The sequence below is a fragment of the Myodes glareolus genome, chromosome 22 (assembly GCF_982192425.1).
Source record: "Myodes glareolus chromosome 22, mMyoGla1.1, whole genome shotgun sequence".
NCBI classification, from domain to species: Eukaryota; Metazoa; Chordata; class Mammalia; order Rodentia; family Cricetidae; genus Myodes; species Myodes glareolus.
The window spans coordinates 11,959,452-11,980,029 of NC_142047.1; the positions used below are offsets into that span (position 1 = coordinate 11,959,452).

Genomic DNA, 20,578 nt, shown 5'->3' on the forward strand with positions numbered 1-20,578 from the left:
GCACTTCTGAACTCTCTGGTGTCCTCTGGTGTTCCTGTGACCATGCACACCTTGACTACAAGATGAAGGACCTGTGACCTTGTATTGTTGCTGTGTGAACACACAACACTACTGAACTCTGGCGAGGATAAATTATGTGTGCGTTCTCTCTCTCTCTCTCTCTCTCTCTCTCTCTCTCTCTCTCTCTCTCTGTGTGTGTGTGTGTGTGTGTGTGCATATGTGTATATATGGAAGCTAAAGGGACAGCAGGTAAATTCTTCAATTGCTCTCTGTCTTCCTTCCTTCCTCTCTCCTTTTCTCTTTTGAGATAAAGTCTCTCACTGAGCCAGCCTGGAGCTCTCTGATTCAACTGATGTAGCTGAGCAGTGAGCCTGGAGATCCTTCTCTACCTCCCAAGTACTAGAATTAGCACCACACGTGGCTTTTACTTGGGTCCTTGGACTCCAAACTCAAGTCTATGTTTGCACAGCGAACACTTCACTGGCTAAGTTTCCCAACCTCTTTTATTTTACTTTAACTATGATCAAAAACAAAATTTTTTTTGAGATAGGGTTTCTCAAAGGCACACCACACCACCGCCAGGCCAAAAATTTAAATTTTTAAAACTATAAAAATGAGCCTTACAGCTTGGGGTGGCACACTCCAGTAATCCCAGCACTGGGAGGCAGGGGCAGGTGGATCTCTGTGAGTTCAAGGCCAGCCTGGTCTACAGAGTGAGTTCCAGGGCAGCCAGAGCCACATACAGAGAAACCCTGTCTTGAGAGGGGGGCGGGAAGCACCTTCCTGGGCTTAGCACTCCAATAAGTAACCTCTGCTACTTGGGAGACTAAAGCAAGTCCAAGCCCTGCCTGGGCAACTTTGTGAGATTTTGTCTCAAAAATAATGTTAAAAAAAAAAAAAAACTGAGGCGAGGCTGAGGTATAGCCCAATGGTACAAAACTCACTCAGAGTGTAGACGGCCCCAAGTTCCTCCCCAATTAAATTCAAATCTTTAACTGTTGCAAAAGTCTAGGGCTGGAAATGTGGTTCAGCTGGTAGAGTGCTTGCCTTGCATGCACGAAGAACTGGGTTCCATTCCCAGCACTGCTAAACTGGGTGCACTTTACAGCCTGTAACTCCAACTCTCCAGCTAGCAGGAGGGTCAGGAGGCCAAAGCCATCCTCAGCTACCTTGACTTTAAGGCCAGGCTAGGCCTCAGGAAACCCTGTCTCAAACGGCACACGCCTTTAATCCCAGCACCTGGGAGGCAGAGGCCAGCTTGGTCTACAGAGTGAGTTCCAGGACACCCAGGGCTACACAGTGAGACCTGCCTCAAAGAAAAAAGCAAGGGTTCCAAGGAAAGGCTGGAGAGAGGGCTAGGAAGTGAAGAGTGCTCTGCTCTTGTAGAGGACCAAGGCTGGACCCCAGTGCCTACATCAGGTTCAGGAGCTCCAATGCCATCCTCTGGCTTTCGCAAGCACCTGACATGTGACACATAAAAGACATCCAGGTATATACACATACGCATAAATGAAAAACTAAAAATATGTTTTGTTTTGTTTTGGTTGGTTTTGGTTTTGGTTTTGGGTTTTAGAGACAGGGTCTTTCTGTGTAGCCCTGGCTGTTCTTAAACTCACTCTGTAGAACAGCCTGGCCTCAAACTCACAGAGATCCGCCTGCCTCTGCTCCAGAGTGCGCCACTACTGCCTGGCTGTTTTTATTTATTCATATGTGAATTTTTATCTGGAGTTGTTTTTCTTTTTCTCCCCTGGGTTACAATAGCTTTGTTTTTGTTTTTTACTACATAGCCTGACTGGCCTCAACTCACAGATATCTACTTCCCTCTGTCCAATACATACATATATATATGTGTGTGTGTGTGTGTGTGTATAATAAAACAAAGCAAAGAACAACAGAAAATAGTCTATAACTACCGTTGTATTGGTATAATTGTGCAAGGCTCTGAGTGACAAGTGTGCAGTATTTGGGTGTGGGAGCCTATGAGTTTCTGGGTGTTCACGGGACAGCATGTCACTCAGATGCTGTCTGAACACAGCTATAGCTGTTTCCTTAGGTATCTGGTGACAGTGTGTGGACCTTTAGTGTTATCTAGATGTTGGCATGTGTATCTGGGTATTCCTAATGCTAAAGACAGTTTTGGGTGGCATCTGGGTGACATTACATCACAGGTGTAATGTCTGGGTGTTAGTCGCCCTCTGAGTCTGGCATTTGCCAATGACTCTGGTTGACCCAGGACAGTGTCCTGATGGAGTTTAACTCCAGAAAGTCAGTGACCCTGCCTGTTTCCAAGCTTTCTGCTCACCACTCCCGGCTGCAGGGTCAGGCAGCACCACATGCGCATGCAGCTCCTGCAGCTGCTGGTGGAGCAAGTCAAGGCGTCGAGCAGAGCCCCTCAGCAGCAGCTCCACAGGGCCCAAGCTGCGGCCCAGGTCAGTGGTGGCTCGCCTCAGGTTCTCGGCGCCCTCCTTCAGCTTCAGCTCCTTGCGGATCTCCCGCTTCAGTCGTTCTCGTTCTAACTCCAGTTGCTGCTGCACCCCGGGGGCTGCCAGGTCTGCCCCAGCCAGACCCAGCTGCTCCAGCAGTGACCAGCTGCGAGGCTCACTCTGCAGGGGGAGGGACCAGACACAGAGGTCAGGGGCTGGAGGACAGTGGCCTCACCAGGGCGCAGCTCACCTGATCTACCACTATTGCACCCGAGAATTCCAGGGACAGGGGCCTGATCCTCCTCCCTGGCCCTCACAATGGTGATATCTGGGCCAGAAAGTTGGTTCAGGGGTAAAGGTTCTTGATGCTAAGCCTGGTAACCCGAGTTCACCCCCCAGGAAACTACACAGTGGAAGGAGAGAACCAACTCCTAAAAACTGTCCTCTGACCTCCACCACACCCCACACACAAATAAATAAATAGAGGGCTTGAGAAATGGCTCCATTAAAAACATACATTGCTCTTGCAGAGGAACTGAATTCAATTTCAAGCCTCTAATTCCAGATCTAGGGGGACTTGACACCTCTGGCCTCATCAGGCACTGGTGTGCATGTGTATGTAACCCCACAGACACATATGCATAATAAGAATACAAATAAATAAATAGGAAGTCAAAGAATAGGCTAAGAGCAAGATCTCCTTCCTCCCTTGTTTGCAAGAACCAGGCTCGCCACAGGTGGGCCCTATTTCCCTTAATTTGTGACCTATGCAATAGGATTCTAGCAGGAAGGTTCCAGAATATCTCTCTCCTTCCAGTTTCCTGCACTCCTAACCAGGAGGTCCCAAGGGTGGGCTACACATTTCTTTTGTCATACTCCAAAACCAGGGGAACCTTAGAGACATATTCTGATTTCTCTCATCTGCATTCCCAAACTGGAGGTCTCAAGGGCTGGCCCTGCCTTCCTGGCTTCTTATATCTGGTACTCCAAAGAGCAGCTCTCATCTCCTCCCACATCTCTCAATCCTGAGAGCTGCCATGGCACCCAGAATTTTCACCTTCCATCTAGAGAACTCTGTCTCTGTGCCCCATCTCCTTCCTACCCTTAGGACCCCAGAGTAGACCCCTCCCGCTTTTTCTGCCCATCCCATGAAGACCCTAGCTCCCACCTCCAGCTCCAAATTCAAAGGGGGATCAGCAGCCATCTGGGTCCTGGGTCTGGTCTGAGGACCACGCCCTCTTCCTGAACCTCAGCCCTGCCAGGGCCTCTGGACTGCCACTTCCTCTTTCCTGCTGACTCCCAGCATCCTCTACGCCAGGGCAGCTCTAGGGCATGGGGTTTTTTTTGTTTTGTTGTTATTTTGTTAGGGCAATGGTTTTGGTTTTTTGTATGTTTGTTTTTTGAGACAGGATCTCTCTATGTAACCCCTGCTGTCTTGGGATTTACTATGAAGATCAGGGTGGACTGAAACTCAGAGATCCACCTGCTTCTGCCTCTTGGGTGCTGGGATTAAAGGCATGTGGCACATAAGAGGTTCTTTCTACATGATCCCCTAAATGGCCATGCCTGTTTCACTGGAGGCAAGCTAGGGACAGGCATTCCTCAATTCCTAACCTGAGAGAACACCCTGGACATATACACCCACAGTATGTATGCAGCAGGCAAGATCTCACATGATACACAGGTGTGTAGACCATGGGCTCACAGGTATGATCCCATGTCCAGCTTTGCAGGTGTGAGATTTGCATAGGTTCACGTATGCTCATACAGTACAGGTTCATATATATGAATACATGAACTAGCTTCAGTTGTCAACCTGACAAACTCATAAAGAGGAGACCTCAGTTGAGGAACTGCCTGTCAGACTGGCCTGTGGGCATGTCTATGGGGCATTCATTGATGTAGGAGGGCCCAGCCTTCTGTGGGTAGTACCACTCCTGGGCAGGTGGGCCTGGACTGTATAAGAAAGGTGCTGAGCACGTCAGAGGAAGTGAGTAGTAAGCAATGTTCTTTTGTGGCTTTGCTTTAAGCTCCTGTCTTGAGCTCCAGCCCTGACTTCACCCCATGATGGACTGTAACTTAGAAGACCAAATAAACCCTTTCTTCTTCAAGCTCCAATTGGTCAGTTATCACAGCTACAGAAAGCAAACCAGACCAATCCCCACCCAGGAGTGTGTGGGTAGAGCATGGGTTCACGGGGGTGTGCGGCTACTAGCTCTGCAGGTCTCGGGTGCCTGGCTCACTGTGTGCACAGAGCCCTGACTCACACTCACCTGCACTTCCACACCTGCAGTGTGTGCCTGGAATATGGCTCATATGCACACAAAGTAGTCTCACCCATACTGCACTCCCATCCATGTGAGCACGTGGGTGAACACAGGCTCCCACACCTGCCTGCACAGACCCTCATAACAAGCAGTCTGAGTCCCTCGGGAAGCTGCTCACTCAGTCCACCTGCCAATTGGCCAGAGACTACAAGCTCCAGCACATGTGTGTGCTCACACGCTTCTTTTGTTTGTTTGTTTTCTTTTTGAGGTGCAGGGCTTGTACATGCTCACATTTCTTTCCTTTCCTTTCCTTTCCGTTCCGTTCCGTTCCGTTCCGTTCCGTTCCTTTCCTTTCCTTTCCTTTCCTTTCCTTTCCTTTCCTTTCCTTTTCTTTCCGTTCCTTTTCTGTTGTACTGTCCATGCCCCGACAGCAACTGTGAGCTCCCTCAGGCCCTCAGCCCTGCTACTGTCTGTTCATGTCTTGCCCATAGTCCCCAACATCCCCTTAAGAATCAGAACAACCAGTTCTGCAGTGGTGTGTGTGTGTGCACGCGCGCGCGCGCGCGCGCAGCTTCCTGTACACAGGCAGCATCAACTTCCTGCTTCCTCCTACCCAGATGTCCACCACAGCTGATGGCAGCTTGGAGGCCTAGGGGGCCCGCTTGGCCTAGTAGTAGCTCCCTGAAGCTAACACCAGGAGGAAATAGCCCTGAGTGGCCCCAAACAGCAGCCCACAACTGTTTACCAAATATACACTAAATCTCAACTATAGCAGTTACAAGGCTGTACATATCAGGGACAAGGTATGTGAGAACATTCTATTTCTCACCAGATTTTGCAGTGAACCTAAAACTGCTCTTAAAACTATTCTATTTTAAAACAGTGGCAGTGTTGCTGGAGAGATGGCTGAGCAGTTAAGGGCTCACACTGCTCTTCCAGAGGATCTGAGCTCTGGTCCCAGCCATGCCAGATGGCTCACAAATGCCTGTAACTTCAGATCCAGGTGGATCTGATGGCTCTAGCTTCTGTGGGCATATGTACATAGCCCCCCCACATACATAATTAAAAACAATACAATCAATTAAAGTAGTAGCAACAGCAGCTACAGGCAGTGGGTGAGTTTGTACAAGCACTGTACCTCAAAAGGGACAATAACAACAGCTACTACAATCCCATCTAGGTCTCACTAATGTCATCCCATGAGACAGGTGAGACAGGTACTATTTGTTTTGTTTGGCTTTATATTGTTTTGTGCTGGGATCTCAAGTAACCCAAGGTGGCTTTGAATTCAATACACAGCTAATGTTGGCCTTGAGTTCCTGACCTTCCTGCTTCCTCCTTGCCAGTGCTAGCATCCAGCATAGCCCGGTGTAGATGCTATAGACAGACACATAGACAGACAGATATCACACTATCTTCAAGATGAAGAAAGAAATTGAGGCCTGCGAAGGCTTGTTGCCACACACGTTTAATCCCAGTACTTAGGAAGCCAGGGCAGGAGGATTTCTTCGAGTTCTGGCCGGCCTCAGCTACACAATGAGACCCAGTCTCAAAACAAACAAACAAAGAAAGAAAAAACCCACCAATAACAAAAGCAAGAAGAACAGAAGAAAGGAAGAGACTAGCTGGGCGCCTTGCCCAAAGTCTCACAGCCAGCTAGAGATAGGGCCACACTTCCTAACACTAGCTGGGAGGAATTCCATGTCCCTCACACCTTGCTGCTGTGAGCCACCATCACAACGAGCAAAGTTCTCTGGAAGGGCAATGAGACTGCAGGCCAAGAGCACAGATCTTGTTGCTCTGTCATCTCCTCTCTCTATATCTGTGTAGTAGTGACCATGGGGGAAACTGAGGCTCAAGGAGGCCATAGCAGAGGCTCTCAAAGAAGGTGGGGTTGTTTTCTCATCATCTCTAGATATACATGTCATTGTCTGGGATCATTCTTGGTTGTCATTACAACCAAGGCATACAGGAGACACCTGTCGAGTGGAGGCCATTGCTGTGGCTCAACATCCTGAGGCACATAGCACAGCGCCCCACTACAAAATAATCCAGGCCCCAATGCCAGTGCTGGGGCCTTAGGAAGGGGTTGTGGGCTCCCATCTTGGATTGCCAATCTCCATGTTCACCCTAAGAGCTGAGGCTCCACCTCCCTCCTCATAACCAACCAATCATAACCCCATTCCCTTCTCCAAAACAGGAACAAGACTAAGGAAGGTAAAGGCATTTGACCCTAGAGTTCAGGGAAGACAGACAGCACCGGGATTTAAACCAAGCCTCACTGAACAACACCCTGCTGTGACCAGGCCCCACCCACGGCCCCTCACCAGCACCCCCACCACCAGCAGCAAAGCAGGTACACAGCCAGGAGCAGGGCCAGCTCTTATGGGGAGCATACAGGCAAAGTGGAAAAGTGAAGGCCCTCGGGCCCACCTCCAGCAGAGGAGGCCTGAGAATATGTAAAGCATGCAGGGAAGGAAGGAGGCAGGGCCTCCTGGATCCTCCTCCCCTGGGTGATTCACTTGTGCCCAGGAACAAGGAGTCACTTGAGGGCAGCGGGGCAAACGCCTGGCCTGGTCTTGAAGCATTAGAACATCAGCTTCTCCACCTGCCATCATAGACCTGGAGACACCGGAACAAGAACTCTCACCTCGGGGAACCCTTCTTGGCAAAGTAGCTAGGGATCCAGAACCCCACATCCTGAGATTTCAATGCCTGGGGCGTTTCCAGAATCGAGACAGGACATCCGTTTGCCAGACATAGAACAGACAGGCATGGAGGTGGTGGGACAGGGCAGCAAGTCCAAGCAGGAATGAACTTAAGGGAGACGACAGGAAGGGGACCGAGATGTGTGGGTCCAGCCTCATTCTGGGAATAACAGCCTCCGTGTGTGTCCAGTGTGGGACACACCAAGCACATGCATGCACTGGGAGAGCCCTACACAGCCCTCTGTGGGCTTGAAGGGGAGCCGGCACCCAGTGCATCACGCCTGGAGGTCTGACCTTGTGAGATCGGCAGCACCAGATACGCCCAGCTCCTCGGCAAGGCCGGCAGGCCATCAGCAGGACTGGGGAAGAGGGGTACGGGAGAATACAGGGGAGACATGGGGGCAGGTATGGAAGGAGATGAGAACCAGTTACACAGGACAATGGACTTACACGGTGGAGAACTAATGGAGCCACAAGGATACCAAGATCTCAGATTTGGGTCATTGTATTAGAGGGTGGGAAGTCACCCTGACCCTGCTTCCTCTTGGGAAGGTGAGTTCAGTAATGCCCAACAGGTCACACTGGGAAGGCCAAGTGGTTGACAGATGCCAGTCACAGGTGTTTGTTGCGGGGGAGCGGTGGCCCAGCCCTATAGCCTTCCAGACATAAAATTCTTCCTGCCTGTGTGACAGGACACGCCCCACCTGGGATACGGCTCCATCTGTCAGAGGATGGCTAAGGGGAAGGGGGCGCTGGAGGAGGAACCCGGCCTCTGGCATAATGAAGTGACTTAGACACTTCCTCCAACAGGTACCCATCTGGGTGGCGTCAAGACCATCGTAAAGACGTCTGCGGGCGGGGGTGGCTCGGGCTTTGTTGTGCGGGGGAGGGGCACGGTCCACGGCAGGGTGCCAGGCACCTGCCCCAGGTGAAGCGGCACCAGCCAGAAACCGAACGCTGGGGACCTCGGCGAGGAGGGCCTGGGGACGAGAAGCACCGGAACCCGCAGCTGGCCTCGGACACCGCAGTGGGGCCCCCGCTGCGCCCGCTGACTCTCAGGGAGGGCGGGAGGAGGGGGTGCGATAGCAGAATCCTGAACAGCACCCCGTCCTCCGACCAGGTCGGCGCCCCCACCTGCTACACCCCATCCCGGGCTCTCCCGGTGCCTGGGGTCCTTCGCGCAGTCCGGCCGCCCCGCGGGTGTGGACAAATCGCCTACCTGCACGGCGTCGCCGGCCATGTCCTCCGACCGCCCGCCAGGGGTCCCAGCGCCGAGGCACGGCTTGCGAGCGCGCGAGCGGGCGCGGCGGGAGGCGCGGCACCCAGACCCTCCCTGGCGCGCGGCGCGTTCCGGCCTGCTCCGCTTGGCCCGGCCTGGCCAGGCCTCCGCCGAGCTGCGCCCTCCGGCCCCAGCGGCTGCAGGACGGGTCACGTGAGCGCCGAGGTCCGCGCCTGGGGAGGAGGCGGGGCGGGGGCGGGGCTCCCGGCGGCCCCCGGGGCTCGCAGCCCCGAGCCTGGTCCCGTTCTCTGTGTCGCTCTCCCTGCGTTCCTCCTAGCGTGCTGGAACTCTGGGCAGGCCAAAGCTACAGAGGCCTTGACTCTCCACCTCCCAACCCCCGCCTCGGACCCCTCTGAAAGCAAAAGTCATGATCTATCTCCCCACCGCACAGGCGCATCCTTTCATTTCCCCGGAGGCAAGCTCCGGGAGAACAGGACTTCAAATCCCAGGGCCCCAGGCCTTTGGAAACCACCGTACCTCTCAGGGCAAGGATGTCCATAAAACTTAATGAGAAAGAGTAGGCTAAGTGTCATCAAGTTGGGGGAAAAAAAAGTCAGCGACTGCCAGTTTTATTGTTTTGAAGATTTTATTTTGACTTATGTGTGTTAGAAATAAGTTCGAGGTGGCCAAGAAAGGGATCACCATTCTAACTGAAATGTCTGAGCGAGGCAAAATCTACCCTCGATCAAGAGAGTGCTGGCAGGAAGTACATTTGGTTTTTATTCTAACTCAGGTGACCTCACAATCGTATTCAATTGGTTAGTGAAAAAAAAAGTAGTGCAGCGGAGCTGGAGGAGGAAGGGGAAAGGGGTCACTGCACCAAGCCTCAAATTCCTAGAAAGGAGCAGGGGAACCTTTGTGTAAACAAAAGTTTTACTGGGCAGGGAAGATTAAAACGTCCCCATAAAGTCTTAAAAGGTAGGGAGAGAATGACTACAGTTACTGTCCAAAACACAAATTTCACAGTATTTGCTAGAAAATATTCATATTTTATTTCTTACATGTGTATATATGTGTCTGTGTGTGGGTTATGCACATGTGAGCAGGTGCCTCTGGAGATCAGAAGAGGACATGGCGTCCCCAGAATGAAGTTATAAACGGTTTGTGAGCCGCGCCCACGTGGGTACTGAGGGCCAGACTTGGGTTTCTTCAAGAGCAGTATTGCTTCTAAACACGGATCCATCTCTCGAACCCCAATTTTGATGTTTATTTATTTAGTGTGTGCGCATGCACATGGGCAAGCCAAGGCAAATGTGTGGCCCTTAGGGGACAATGTGCAGGGTCAGTCCTCTTCTTCCACCCTATCGTTCTTAGGGGTCCAAACTCAGGTCATGAGGCTTGACCTTAAGTGCCCTTACCTGCTGAACCATTTCACCGGTCATGCGGTCACTTTTGATATATTTGCCACTATCGATTAAGGGGTTTGAACCTCAGCATGACCTCTGATGTGCTGAGCCCCTGTGGGTCCCTGTGGACTCTAGTTTTCGCCCTCTGTGAAGTTTTGGCTTCTTTTTCCTGGATGCTGCATTCAGATGGTATGCCATTCGTGCACACGAGTGTCTAAATGGAATGCAGGGGCTTCTGCAGGATTTCTCTTGGAGGACCAGAGGAATGCAGCTGCAGTTTGTATTGTGCCGCTCTCTCAATCAGAAACCCAGGCGAGGGATCCAAACTTTGGGCCCCAGGGCTCCAGACAGGCGATGCTCACTGGAGGCAGTGCCTACAATGGGTGCCCTCCAGGAATCAGTGCTGGCACAGGGACACACGAGTATCTATATATTCTGTCTTCCCAGGGACAACGCTGTGGGGTTTCTCTCTGTGTTTTGGCCAACTTTGTAGGGTATTTTAGCAGAGAGGAGGAAAATGGCAGCACTAGGGAAACCACTCCCTTAGCACCTCGCCCAGACCCTCGATAGGCCCCGTATGCCATCACCGACCTTTCTGGACCAGAGTAGACGCCTTCCTCCTTGTCTCCCAGCCTCCTCCCACAGTCTCTTCTCCAAACACAGCCCAAGGGTGCCCATGAGCACCTAAAGCCTGGGCACTTTTAAGAGGAACGAACCCGCCAGGCCTGTGTGACGCTGCCCTTGTCTTCTCCGCATCTCTCCTCACGCACTCCTGCAGCAAGCTGACATCCTAATTATACCTCAGATGTTTGCTGAGTAAATTAAATAGCTTGCCAAACGAGTCATCTCGCTTCCTTTTTGCTGATTGAAAGAAGAGAGACACCCCTTGCCTTTATAATCAAGACAGGATGTTCATAGTCCCTGCAAAGTGGGCATTGAACCCACCCATTTTGCAATTGAGAAGGGCATGGGATTGGCAGGGAAAACCGTGCCTAGGGCCTTGCCTGCCAGGTTCTGAACTGCCTCTGGGGATGGAGCTTGGGAATGCAGCCAGCTTCTCCTTCAACCTTCCAGCGTTCATTTACTCAGTGAGTCTTTATCACGGTCCGCTAGGGATTTGGGTGCCCTGGAAACAGAGCTGTGCTCTAGGCTTTAAAAGGGACAAAGAACTAATTGTAAAATCTCCACATAACAATGATAAAAGTTCCAGCAGCTCTCCGAAGCGTCCCTGGCCTCCCTTCTGCAGTCTTCTCTGGGGCCTGGAAACACTAGATCCCAGACAGGTTACATCTCACCATGGTAGGGCGCTCCATGCTGGAAAGTCTAGTCCTATCTTTGAAGCAGCCTTAGAAAGGGCTTCTCACCCTCACTGGCCTTCAAGGTAGTCTGTCCAGCCACTCTGGGTCCTCTTCTTGCTGCCAACCACAGGGCCTTTTCACAGGCTGTTCTCCAGTCTAAAATATCTTTCCATCATATTTTCCCCAAGGCTGGTCTCCTTCGTTCATTCATTTTTAAAAATTTTTGTTACATCAAAAGTTGTATTTAAGTGTATTTTTATGTGTATGTATGTCTGCGTGTAGATATGTGCACATGGGTCCATGTGCCCGCAGAGGCCAAAAAAGGGTAGCAGATTCCCTGAAACTGGAGTTACAGGTAGTTGTGAGCCTTAACTGCTGCCATCTCTCCAGCTTCAATTCTACTACACGTTAAAATAGATTGTGCGTGTGTGCGTGTGTGTGTGTGTGTGTGTGTGAGAGAGAGAGAGAGAGAGAGAAAGAGAGAACACATGTGCCATCAATGGCTCATATGGAGTGCTCAAAGGATAATTTTCAGGAGTTCTCATCTTTTCCCATGTGGGTTCTGCTCACACTCTGACTGTCTAGCACACTGGTGGGCCCCTTGGCCCTCTAAGCAATCTCAATGGCCTACTCTATATTTTTGGTTGTGAGCCTAGCCTTTAACAGCCGAGCCATCTCTCCAGCCTGTCACCGGCCTGTTTTAAGTATTTTTACTTGTTTGTTCTGATCAGTTGTTTGAATGTCTCCATTCTGAGCCCCTCACAGTCCTGCCTGGTGACTTGAGTCTGCATCTCCAGGCCTTGGCATGGTTTTGACTTCATTTCAAAGGTGTTCTGCTCCTGCTGTGGTGGGTTCACTAAGAACAGACTCCATAGACACCGATATTTGCATGACTGGCCCCGAGTTGATGAACTGTTTGGGAAGGATTAGGAGGTGTGGTCTTCCTGGAGGTAATGTGCCACTGGGACTGGGCTTTGAGGGTCTAAAAGTCAATGTCAGGTCCAGACTTGCTCTCTCTGCTCTGTGCCTGGGTATCGGGATGTGAGCTCTCAGCTACTGCTCCAGCACCATGTCTGCCTGCCCGCCACCACTCCCTACCTTGATGATGGTCATGGGCTAGTCCTCTGAAACTGTAAACAAGACTGCAGTTAAATGCTTTCTCCTACACGTTACCGTGGTCATGTCTGTTCACAGCAATAGAATAGTGACTTACAGGCCTTACTCTCTCCATCTGCAGAACTGAGGAGAGGACACAGTGAGGGGCAACGGAACATTATCCCCATGGAGGCCTGAAGACAACCACAGGGGATGAGCCGGGCCAGGGTAACCACACTATTCCTATGGAGGGTGGAAGACAACCATGGTGCAGGATGAACCGGGCCAGGGTTCTCAGAGGAGTTGGCCCTGGAGTTAAGTGCTAAAGAATGAGCAGAAATGTGCCCAAGGGTTAGAAAATGCCAGAATCCAGAAGGTAGAAGTGGACAGATCTTTGTGAATTTGAAAGGCCAGCCAGGCCACATAGTAAGACCTTGCCAAAAAAAACAAAAAACAAAAAACAAAACAAACAAACAAACAAAAAAACCTGGGTGATGATGGTATTTCACACCTTTAATCCCAGCGCTTGGAGGCAGAGGCAGTCTAGTCTACAGAGAAAGTTCCAAGACAGCCAGAACAGAGAAACCCTTTCTCGGGTTAAAATAATAATAATAATAATAATAATAATAATAATAATAATAATAATAATAATAATAATAATAATGGGAAGAGGCTGAGAGATCCTTAGGGAAAACACTGAAGTTCTGGGGTGCTATTGACTGCTCTGTGCCCATTTTCCACCTCTCTCCTCCTTCAATCCGCTCTGGCCATAGAGGCCTCCTCACTGTTCCTCAGACAAGCCTTCCTGACCTCATGATCTCTGAACTGGTTTTTCCCTCTGTCTGTAATGTTGCTCCTTTTCATCTTGGCTTTCTCTCTGGCTTCATTCCCACTTTTGTTCAAATGCCACCTCCTAAGCCAGACCTTTTCCGCCGCCTTCGCCTAACACAGCCCCATCCATCCCTTCCAGCCTCCACCCTGCAATTAAAATATATATCTATTTCTCTTTCTGTGTACAAGTGTTCTGCCTGTATGCATGCCTGTGTAGCACATGCACGTCTGGTCCTGCAGAAGTCAAAAGAGGTCATCAGATTCCCCTGGAATTGAAGTTACAGGTACTTGTGAGCTACCAAGCCTGGGTCCTCTGCAAAAGTAACAAGTACTCACAACCACTGTGCCACCTCTCCGGTGCCCACAAACAACTTTGTGTGGTACTTGATATTGAACCCAGGGCCTTGTATGGTGCGGGAGAATTGTCTGTATTCTGTCAATCATGTTTTAAATAAACGCTGATTGGCCAGGCAGGAGGTGTAGGTGGGAAACCCAGACAGGAAGTGGAAATGATGCAAGTAGAGCAGGAGAAATTCTAGGGAGGAGGAAGCTGATTCTCCCACTCCTGCCCAGATCACCGAAGCAGCAGGATGTGAGCTGCCCCACTGAAAAACGTACTGAGTCACATGGCTAACATATATCAGAAAAATGGGTAATCAAGATGTGAGCGTTAGCTAATAAGAAGCCTGACCTAAAGGGCCAATCAGCATTATAACTTATGGAGATCTATGTGTGATTTTTTTCTCTGGGACTAAACAGCTGGGGGGCTGAACAGGACAGAAAAACCCCCAACAAACAGGCCCCCTCATGTTACACTTGTGCATCTGGACAGATGTTCCGATGCTCAGCTACATTCTCAGCTCTCCTGAAAAAAAAATATTTTAAAATTAGTTTACATGTATGGATGGTTTGTCTGCATTTGTGTCTGTGTACTTTGTGCATGGCTGGTACCCTCAGAAACCAGAAGTGGGTATCAGATCACCTGGAGTTGAGAGATGGTTGCAATCCACAGTGCTGGTGCTGGAAATTGAACCCAGGTGCTTCGGAAAAGCAGCCAGTGTTCTCAACCACTGAGCCAGCTCCCTTCCTGCAAGTTGTATTCTCTTTCCGGACTGTAGGGATGAACACCTACATGTTGGGTATGGGCTATATTCCCCGCTCTCTTTTTAAATAATTTCTCTCATTCTCTCTCTACTTCTCTTTTGAAATAGAGCTTCTCTATGTAGCCTAGAGTGTCCTGGAACTCACTATATAGACCAGGCTGGTAATCCTGAGGTCTGCCTACCTCTGCCTCCCAAGTGCTGGGATCAATGGTGTATGCCACTACCACTTGGTTATAACTTTTCATTTTTTTTTTGACTTTTCATTTTTTTAAAAAATACATTTTTAGGTCTGAGAACAAGACAACTTTTGGCAGTGTAGACTTGGACTCCTTGTGTTTTTTTGTTTGTTTGTTGTTGTTTTTTTTTTTAAATCCTAGAAATTGATGAGCCAGACAGTGATGGCACACATCTTTTATCCCAGCACTCGGGAGGCAAAGGCAGGGGGTTCTCTGAGTTCGAGGCCAAACTGGTCTACAGAGCAAGTTCCAGGACAGGCTCCAAAGTTACAGAGAAACCTTGTCTCAACAAACCAAAAAAAAGAAAGAAAGAAGAAAAGAAAAAAACAAAGGAAGGAAATAAAAAAAAGAAAGAGAAAAAAAAAAGAAAAAAGAAACCCTGTCTCAAAGGGAAAAAAAACAAAAAGGCTGCTGCTGGTGGTGGTGATGGTGATGGTGGTGGTGGTGGTGGTGGCGGCGGCAGTGGCAGCAGCGGCCACAGCTGCGGCATGTGCCTCTAATTCCAGCACTTGGGAGGCAGAGGCAGGTGAGTCTCTGTTAGTTCAAGGCCAGCCTGGCCCACAAAGTGAGTTTCAGGACAAGCAGGGCTACACAGAGAAATCCTGTCTCTGAGCCAAACAAACAAACAAAAAATTGAGAACCACTCTTTATTATCCCAGTGAGGACTTTAAAAAAAAGATTTTTACAATTACTTATTTATGCATACATGCATATTGTGTACATGTATGCAGGAGGCCACCAAAGCCAGAGGGAGGCACTGAATCTCCTGGAGCTAGAGTTACAAGTTGTTGTGACATGTGTGCAGTCCTCTGGAAGAACAGCACTCTTAACTGCTGAGCCATTTCTCCAGCCCTAACTTTTATTTTGAGACAGAGTACCTTGATACCCAGCCCAGGCTAGCCTTGAACTCACCTTGTGGACTCATGGCTTCCTATCTCAGCCTGTGGAGTAACAGGATTACAGGCCTGTGCCACTAGGTCCCACCATAGGTTAATACATTTTTCTCTGTTGCTTCTTGTCTCTCTGACATTAGATATGCATCTTGTACATAGCTGAATTCCAAGCTCCTACAATGAAGTCTAGAATGTACTAGAAATTTAGTCAATAACTACCAGAGGCGAGAACCCTTGCCTAGAATCCTCCAGTGAGGAGCTAGGATCATGTCTCAATGGTTCAATACTTGCCTGGCATGTGGAAGACCTTGAGACCATGCCCAGAACCACCAGAAGATAAATAAAAACAACAACAAAAATAGCTGCCAAGCAGCTGGAAAGAGGAATAAATGGGACTTGCTGAAATCTGGTCTGGTAATTGACAGAGGGGCGTGGCGATGGGTACAGCCGGCCAAATGATCCACCTGTTAGAGAAAGAAGCTCAGCAGAGGTGAGGCTGTGGTGCCTGCGATGGTAGTTCCACTCCATGTGCTATGGTATTCTGTTTTCCAGAGCTGGGAGGAACCCAGAACCTTACACATGCTAGGCAAGCATCCAGCAGAGCCTTAGTATTTGAACTGGACTCTGAGTCAATAAAAACATAGACATTTCTTATCAGGGTGGAGCTGGATGACGTTGTGTCACTCCAAAGATAAAGTTCTTTGCCAACCAAATACTAAGCCTGAGCAGTCATCCTAGCAATGAGGAAGCTGAAGCTGCCAGGCAGTGGTGGCGCACACCTTTAATCCTAGCACTGGGGAGGCAAGGCAGGCAGCTCTCTGTGAGTTCGAGCCCAGCCTGGTCTACAGAAGTAGTTCCAGGACGGGGCTCCAAAGCTACACAAAGAAACCCTTGTCTCAAAAAAAAAAAAAAAAAAAAAAAAAAAAAAAAAAAAAAAAGGAAGCTGAAGCTGCAGAATTGGTGCAGCCTGAGATATCCAGAGAAACCTTGTTGCAAAAAAAAAAAAAAAAAAAACAGGGACTAGAAATATGGCTCAGTGGTTAGGAGTGCTTCAGAAGACCATAGTTTGAGTCCTAGTAACCATGTCCAATGGCTGAAACCCCAGATCCAAGGAGATCTTCATACAGACATAGAAATAAAAATAAACCTGAAAAGAAATTAAACTTTTCCATTTTGAAGAACAGTTAAATGACCTGTAAGCATGACCTGACTTTTATGTGCCCAGCACCCATGTAAAAGGCTGGGCGTGAATGCGGGTGCCCGTAACCTCTGCATCATGAGATGAGGCCGGCATCAGCCTAGCAGAAACGGCAAGCTTCCTCTGCCAAGAGACCTCGGAAGCAAGAAGGACATCCGGTGCCTTGTTTCAGCCTTCACACACATAGGTGGAAACAGAGAGAGGTGGTAGCCCACCCAGGCTTGGATCCCAGGACTCCCAGGTAATGACAGAGGGTCAGGGGGTTCAAGATCATCCACTTTAAACCAGGCATGGTGCATATGCCTTTAACTTCAGATCTAGGGAGGCACAGGCAGGTATATCTCTGAGTTTGAGGCCAGTGTGCTCTAGGACAGAGCAAATTTTAGGACAGCCAGGGTTGAAGAGAAACATTGTCTTGAAAAACTAAAAACACCTGGGCAGTGATCGTGCATACTTTTAATCCCAGGCAGAGGCAGGGAGAACTCTGAGTTTAAGATCAGCCTGGTCTACAGCTACAGAGTGACAGCCAGGGCTACACAGAGAAATCCCTTTCTAAAAAAAGAAAAAAAAAATTCCACTTGTCCACTTGACCTACTCTTCTTAGCTACTGAGTGGGTTTGAGGCCAGCCTCAAACCACAGAAACAGGACTGGAGAAATAATCCACTGGTTCAAAGTTCTTCCAAAAATTCAGGTTTGAGTCCCAGCATCCACAAGTTAGCTAACAACTGTCTGTAACTCCAGTCCATGGGAGCTGGGGCCCTCTTCTGATCTCTGTGGACATTACACACATGTACTGACACCCATGAAGGCAAAACACCCATTCACATAAAATAGAGCACTTGCCTAGCATTTCTGAGGCCCTGGACTCCATCCCCACCACTATAAAACACAATGAAATAACGTGTTAAGGTGAATAAAATATGGCACTCTAGCAACAGGGAGGCCAAACCTGGAGGACCAGGCTCTCTAAAAAGCTATCTCTGGGCTGAAGAGATGGTTCAGCAGTTAAGAGCACTGGGTGCTTTACTAGAAGTCCTGAGTTCGATTCCCAGAAACCATATGGTGGCTCGTAACCATCCATAATGAGATATGGTGCCCTCTTCTGGCCCACAGGCATATGTAGGTATGTATGTACGTATTTATCACTGCATGCATAATAAATAAATAAATAGCTATCCCTACCCAGCAGTATGTCAGACCCAACATCCCAATAAACTGATAAAAACCAGTGGAGTGTATAGCATGAGGGGCCGGCTTGTTGGGGTATCTGTTTCCGCCTGGTATCCCACAGCCGGCAAGTCCCACAGAAAATCAATCACACAGAGATCTCTATAAGTTATAAAGCTGATTGGCCCATTAGGTCAGGCTACTTATAGCTCTTGTAACTTATGTTACCCCATTATCCTTATCAACCTTAGCCACACGGCTCAGTACCTTTTCCAGTGGGGCAGTTTACATCTTTCCTCTCTGGTGGTCTGGGCAGAACTGCCAGAGGGAACTTCCTAGAATACTCCGTCTCTTTGCTCCACTTCTACTTCCTGTCTGGCTTTCCTGCCTATACTGCCTGCCTGGCCAATCAGCGTTTTATTAAAATATGATTGACAGAATACAGATAATTCTCCCGCACCAGGAGTGCATTAACTTAGAAAACTCTCTTCTCCACCATCGCAAGCGCTAAGAATGCTGACAGACAGCATTCAAAGCCTGACTGCCTGGAGACCAGGCTGACCTCAAACTCACAGAGATCCACCTGCCTCTGTCTCCTGAGTGCTGGGATTAAAGGCATGTGCCACCACCTGGTCTCCAAAGTGCATTTTTAAAATACCTTCGTTTAGCCAGCTGTCATGGCACAGGCCTTTGATCTCAGCACTGGAGACCCAGAGGCCTGGGATCTCTGTGTGTTCTAGGCTAGTCTGGTCTACAGTGTGAGTTCCAGGACAGCCAGGAGAGAGACCCAGTCTTAAAATAATAATGATGATGATGAAGAAGAAGAAGAAGAAGAAGAAGAAGAAGGAGAAGGAGAAGAAGGAGAAGAAGAAATAAAAATGGCTTGATTCATAACATCCTTTATTCTGTGAGGCTGCTTCCGTGTTGGATTTTGGGGTAACCTAAATCTGTATCCCTGAACCACAGTCACTCACATGGCTCCAGAATAAACTATCACTTATTTCCTCTGAGGGGGTGAGAGCTGTATTTTGGGATTGACACCTGCCACCATCATGCAACAATTCACATCTAACTCCAGCATTCCAGCCTGGGTTCATGTGGAGATTGTCACAATCAAAACGAAAACAGAACAATGTATGATTCTGTGGGATAATGCTCTTGTATACTGTAAAGATTTGTCACTCAGCTTGGTTTAATAAAATGCTGATGGGTCAGTAGCCAGGCAGGAAGCATAGGTGGAGCAACCAAACTAGGAGAATTCTGGAAAAAACGAAAAGCAGAGGAAGCAAGATGAAAATGCCTTACTGAGAAAAGGTACTAAGTCATGTGGCTAAACATAGGCAAGAATTATGGGTTAGTATAAATTGTAAGAGCTAGTTAATAATAAGCCTGAATTAATAGGCCAAACAGTTTATAATTAATGTAAGCCTCTGTGTGTTTCTTTGGGACTGAAGAGCTGTGGGACCAGGCAGGACAGAAACTTCCATCTACAGTATGATAGCTGGGCACAACAGCACACACCTTTAATCCCAGATCTTGGGAGGCAGAGGCAGGTAGTTCTCTGTGAGTTCAAGGCCAGCCTTGTCTACAAGGTAAGTTACAGGACAGCCAGAACTACACAGAGAAACCCAAATCAAACCAAACCAAAAGGAAAAAAAAACCCTCAAACATCCAATAGCAGCAGCTGACAGTAATGAGTCCCCGGCAGACTCCAGCGACTTGATTCTAGCCCCTCAAGGATCAAGGCTATAGTCACTGATTAAGAGGGTCAGCATGCGGTGGGAGGGAGGACAAAGACTTTATCTAGAATGAGCTAGCTCAGTATTTTTTATTAAATATGTTCAATTGTGTGTATGTGTAGAGACAAGCATGTCACCACATATGGTTTGAAGTCAGAGGACAAGGTGTGGGAGTAAACTCAGGTCGTCAGGTTTGGCAGCAATCACATTTACCCACCAAAGAAGTGGTTTTTCACATTTTTTATAACACTCTTGTCTTTACTCAGACTATTTTACCTTAAATTCTGCTGTGGCCTTCACAGACCATGTCCCAAGAATTCCATCACTATAAATGACCCTGTTGTAAACAGAGACTGTTCTTTTGTTCCCGATGGCCCAGACCCAAACAATCATACAGAAAATATATTAATTACAACAGTGCTTGGCCAATGACTTAGGCATATTCCTAGCTAGCTCTTCTATCTTAAATTAACCCATTTACATTAATCTGTGTATTGTCACTAGGCTGTGGCTTCCTGGTGCTGACATGTTACTCCTTTGGTGGTTACATGGTGTCTGTCTGACTCCACCTTCTTTCTCCCTGCATTCAGTTTAGTTTTCCCACCTACCTATCTTCTGCCCTTCCATAGGCTAAAACAGCCTTTTCGTTAACAAAATGGAAATAAAACATAGTCACAGCATACATAGGGGAATCCCACATCACCTTGTTCTTGACCTTCCAAGAGCATAGAATCATCAACACACAATTCTTCAGTGCTATCTCCTCCCACTCAACATGTTTTTGTTTTTGAGATTAGATCTTGCATAGCCCAGGCTAGACTCAAACTTGTTATATAACTAAGAATCTTTTGTTGTTGTTGTTGTTAAGCCAGGGTTTCTCTGTGTAGCCCTGGCTGTCCTGGAACTTTCTCTGCAGACCAGACAGGCTTTGAACTCAGATCTGCCTGCCTCTGTGTCCTGAGTGCTGGGATTAAAGGCATGCACCAGCCAGTTT

General features: G+C 48.6%; 1 protein-coding gene across 4 annotated transcripts in view; it reads right to left on the minus strand.

Annotated features, from left to right (window-relative positions):
* The window catches only part of Pkn1 (protein kinase N1), a 29,513-nt gene extending 20,737 nt beyond the window's left edge, over positions 1–8,776 (minus strand). For 2 of the 4 annotated variants that reach the window (XM_048444523.3, XM_048444520.3), the window contains exons 1-2: positions 8,618–8,776; positions 2,303–2,603 (exon numbers count right to left, since the gene is read on the minus strand). In XM_048444523.3, the coding sequence (XP_048300480.1) occupies positions 2,303–2,603; positions 8,618–8,638 (322 nt within the window). In that variant the 5' untranslated portion in view covers positions 8,639–8,776. Of the gene's footprint in view, positions 1–2,302; positions 2,604–3,591; positions 3,643–8,617 lie in introns of those variants that run through there. The other 2 variants (XM_048444521.2, XM_048444519.2) reach the window with 1 other exon arrangement.
* Positions 8,777–20,578: the final 11,802 nt, after the last annotated feature.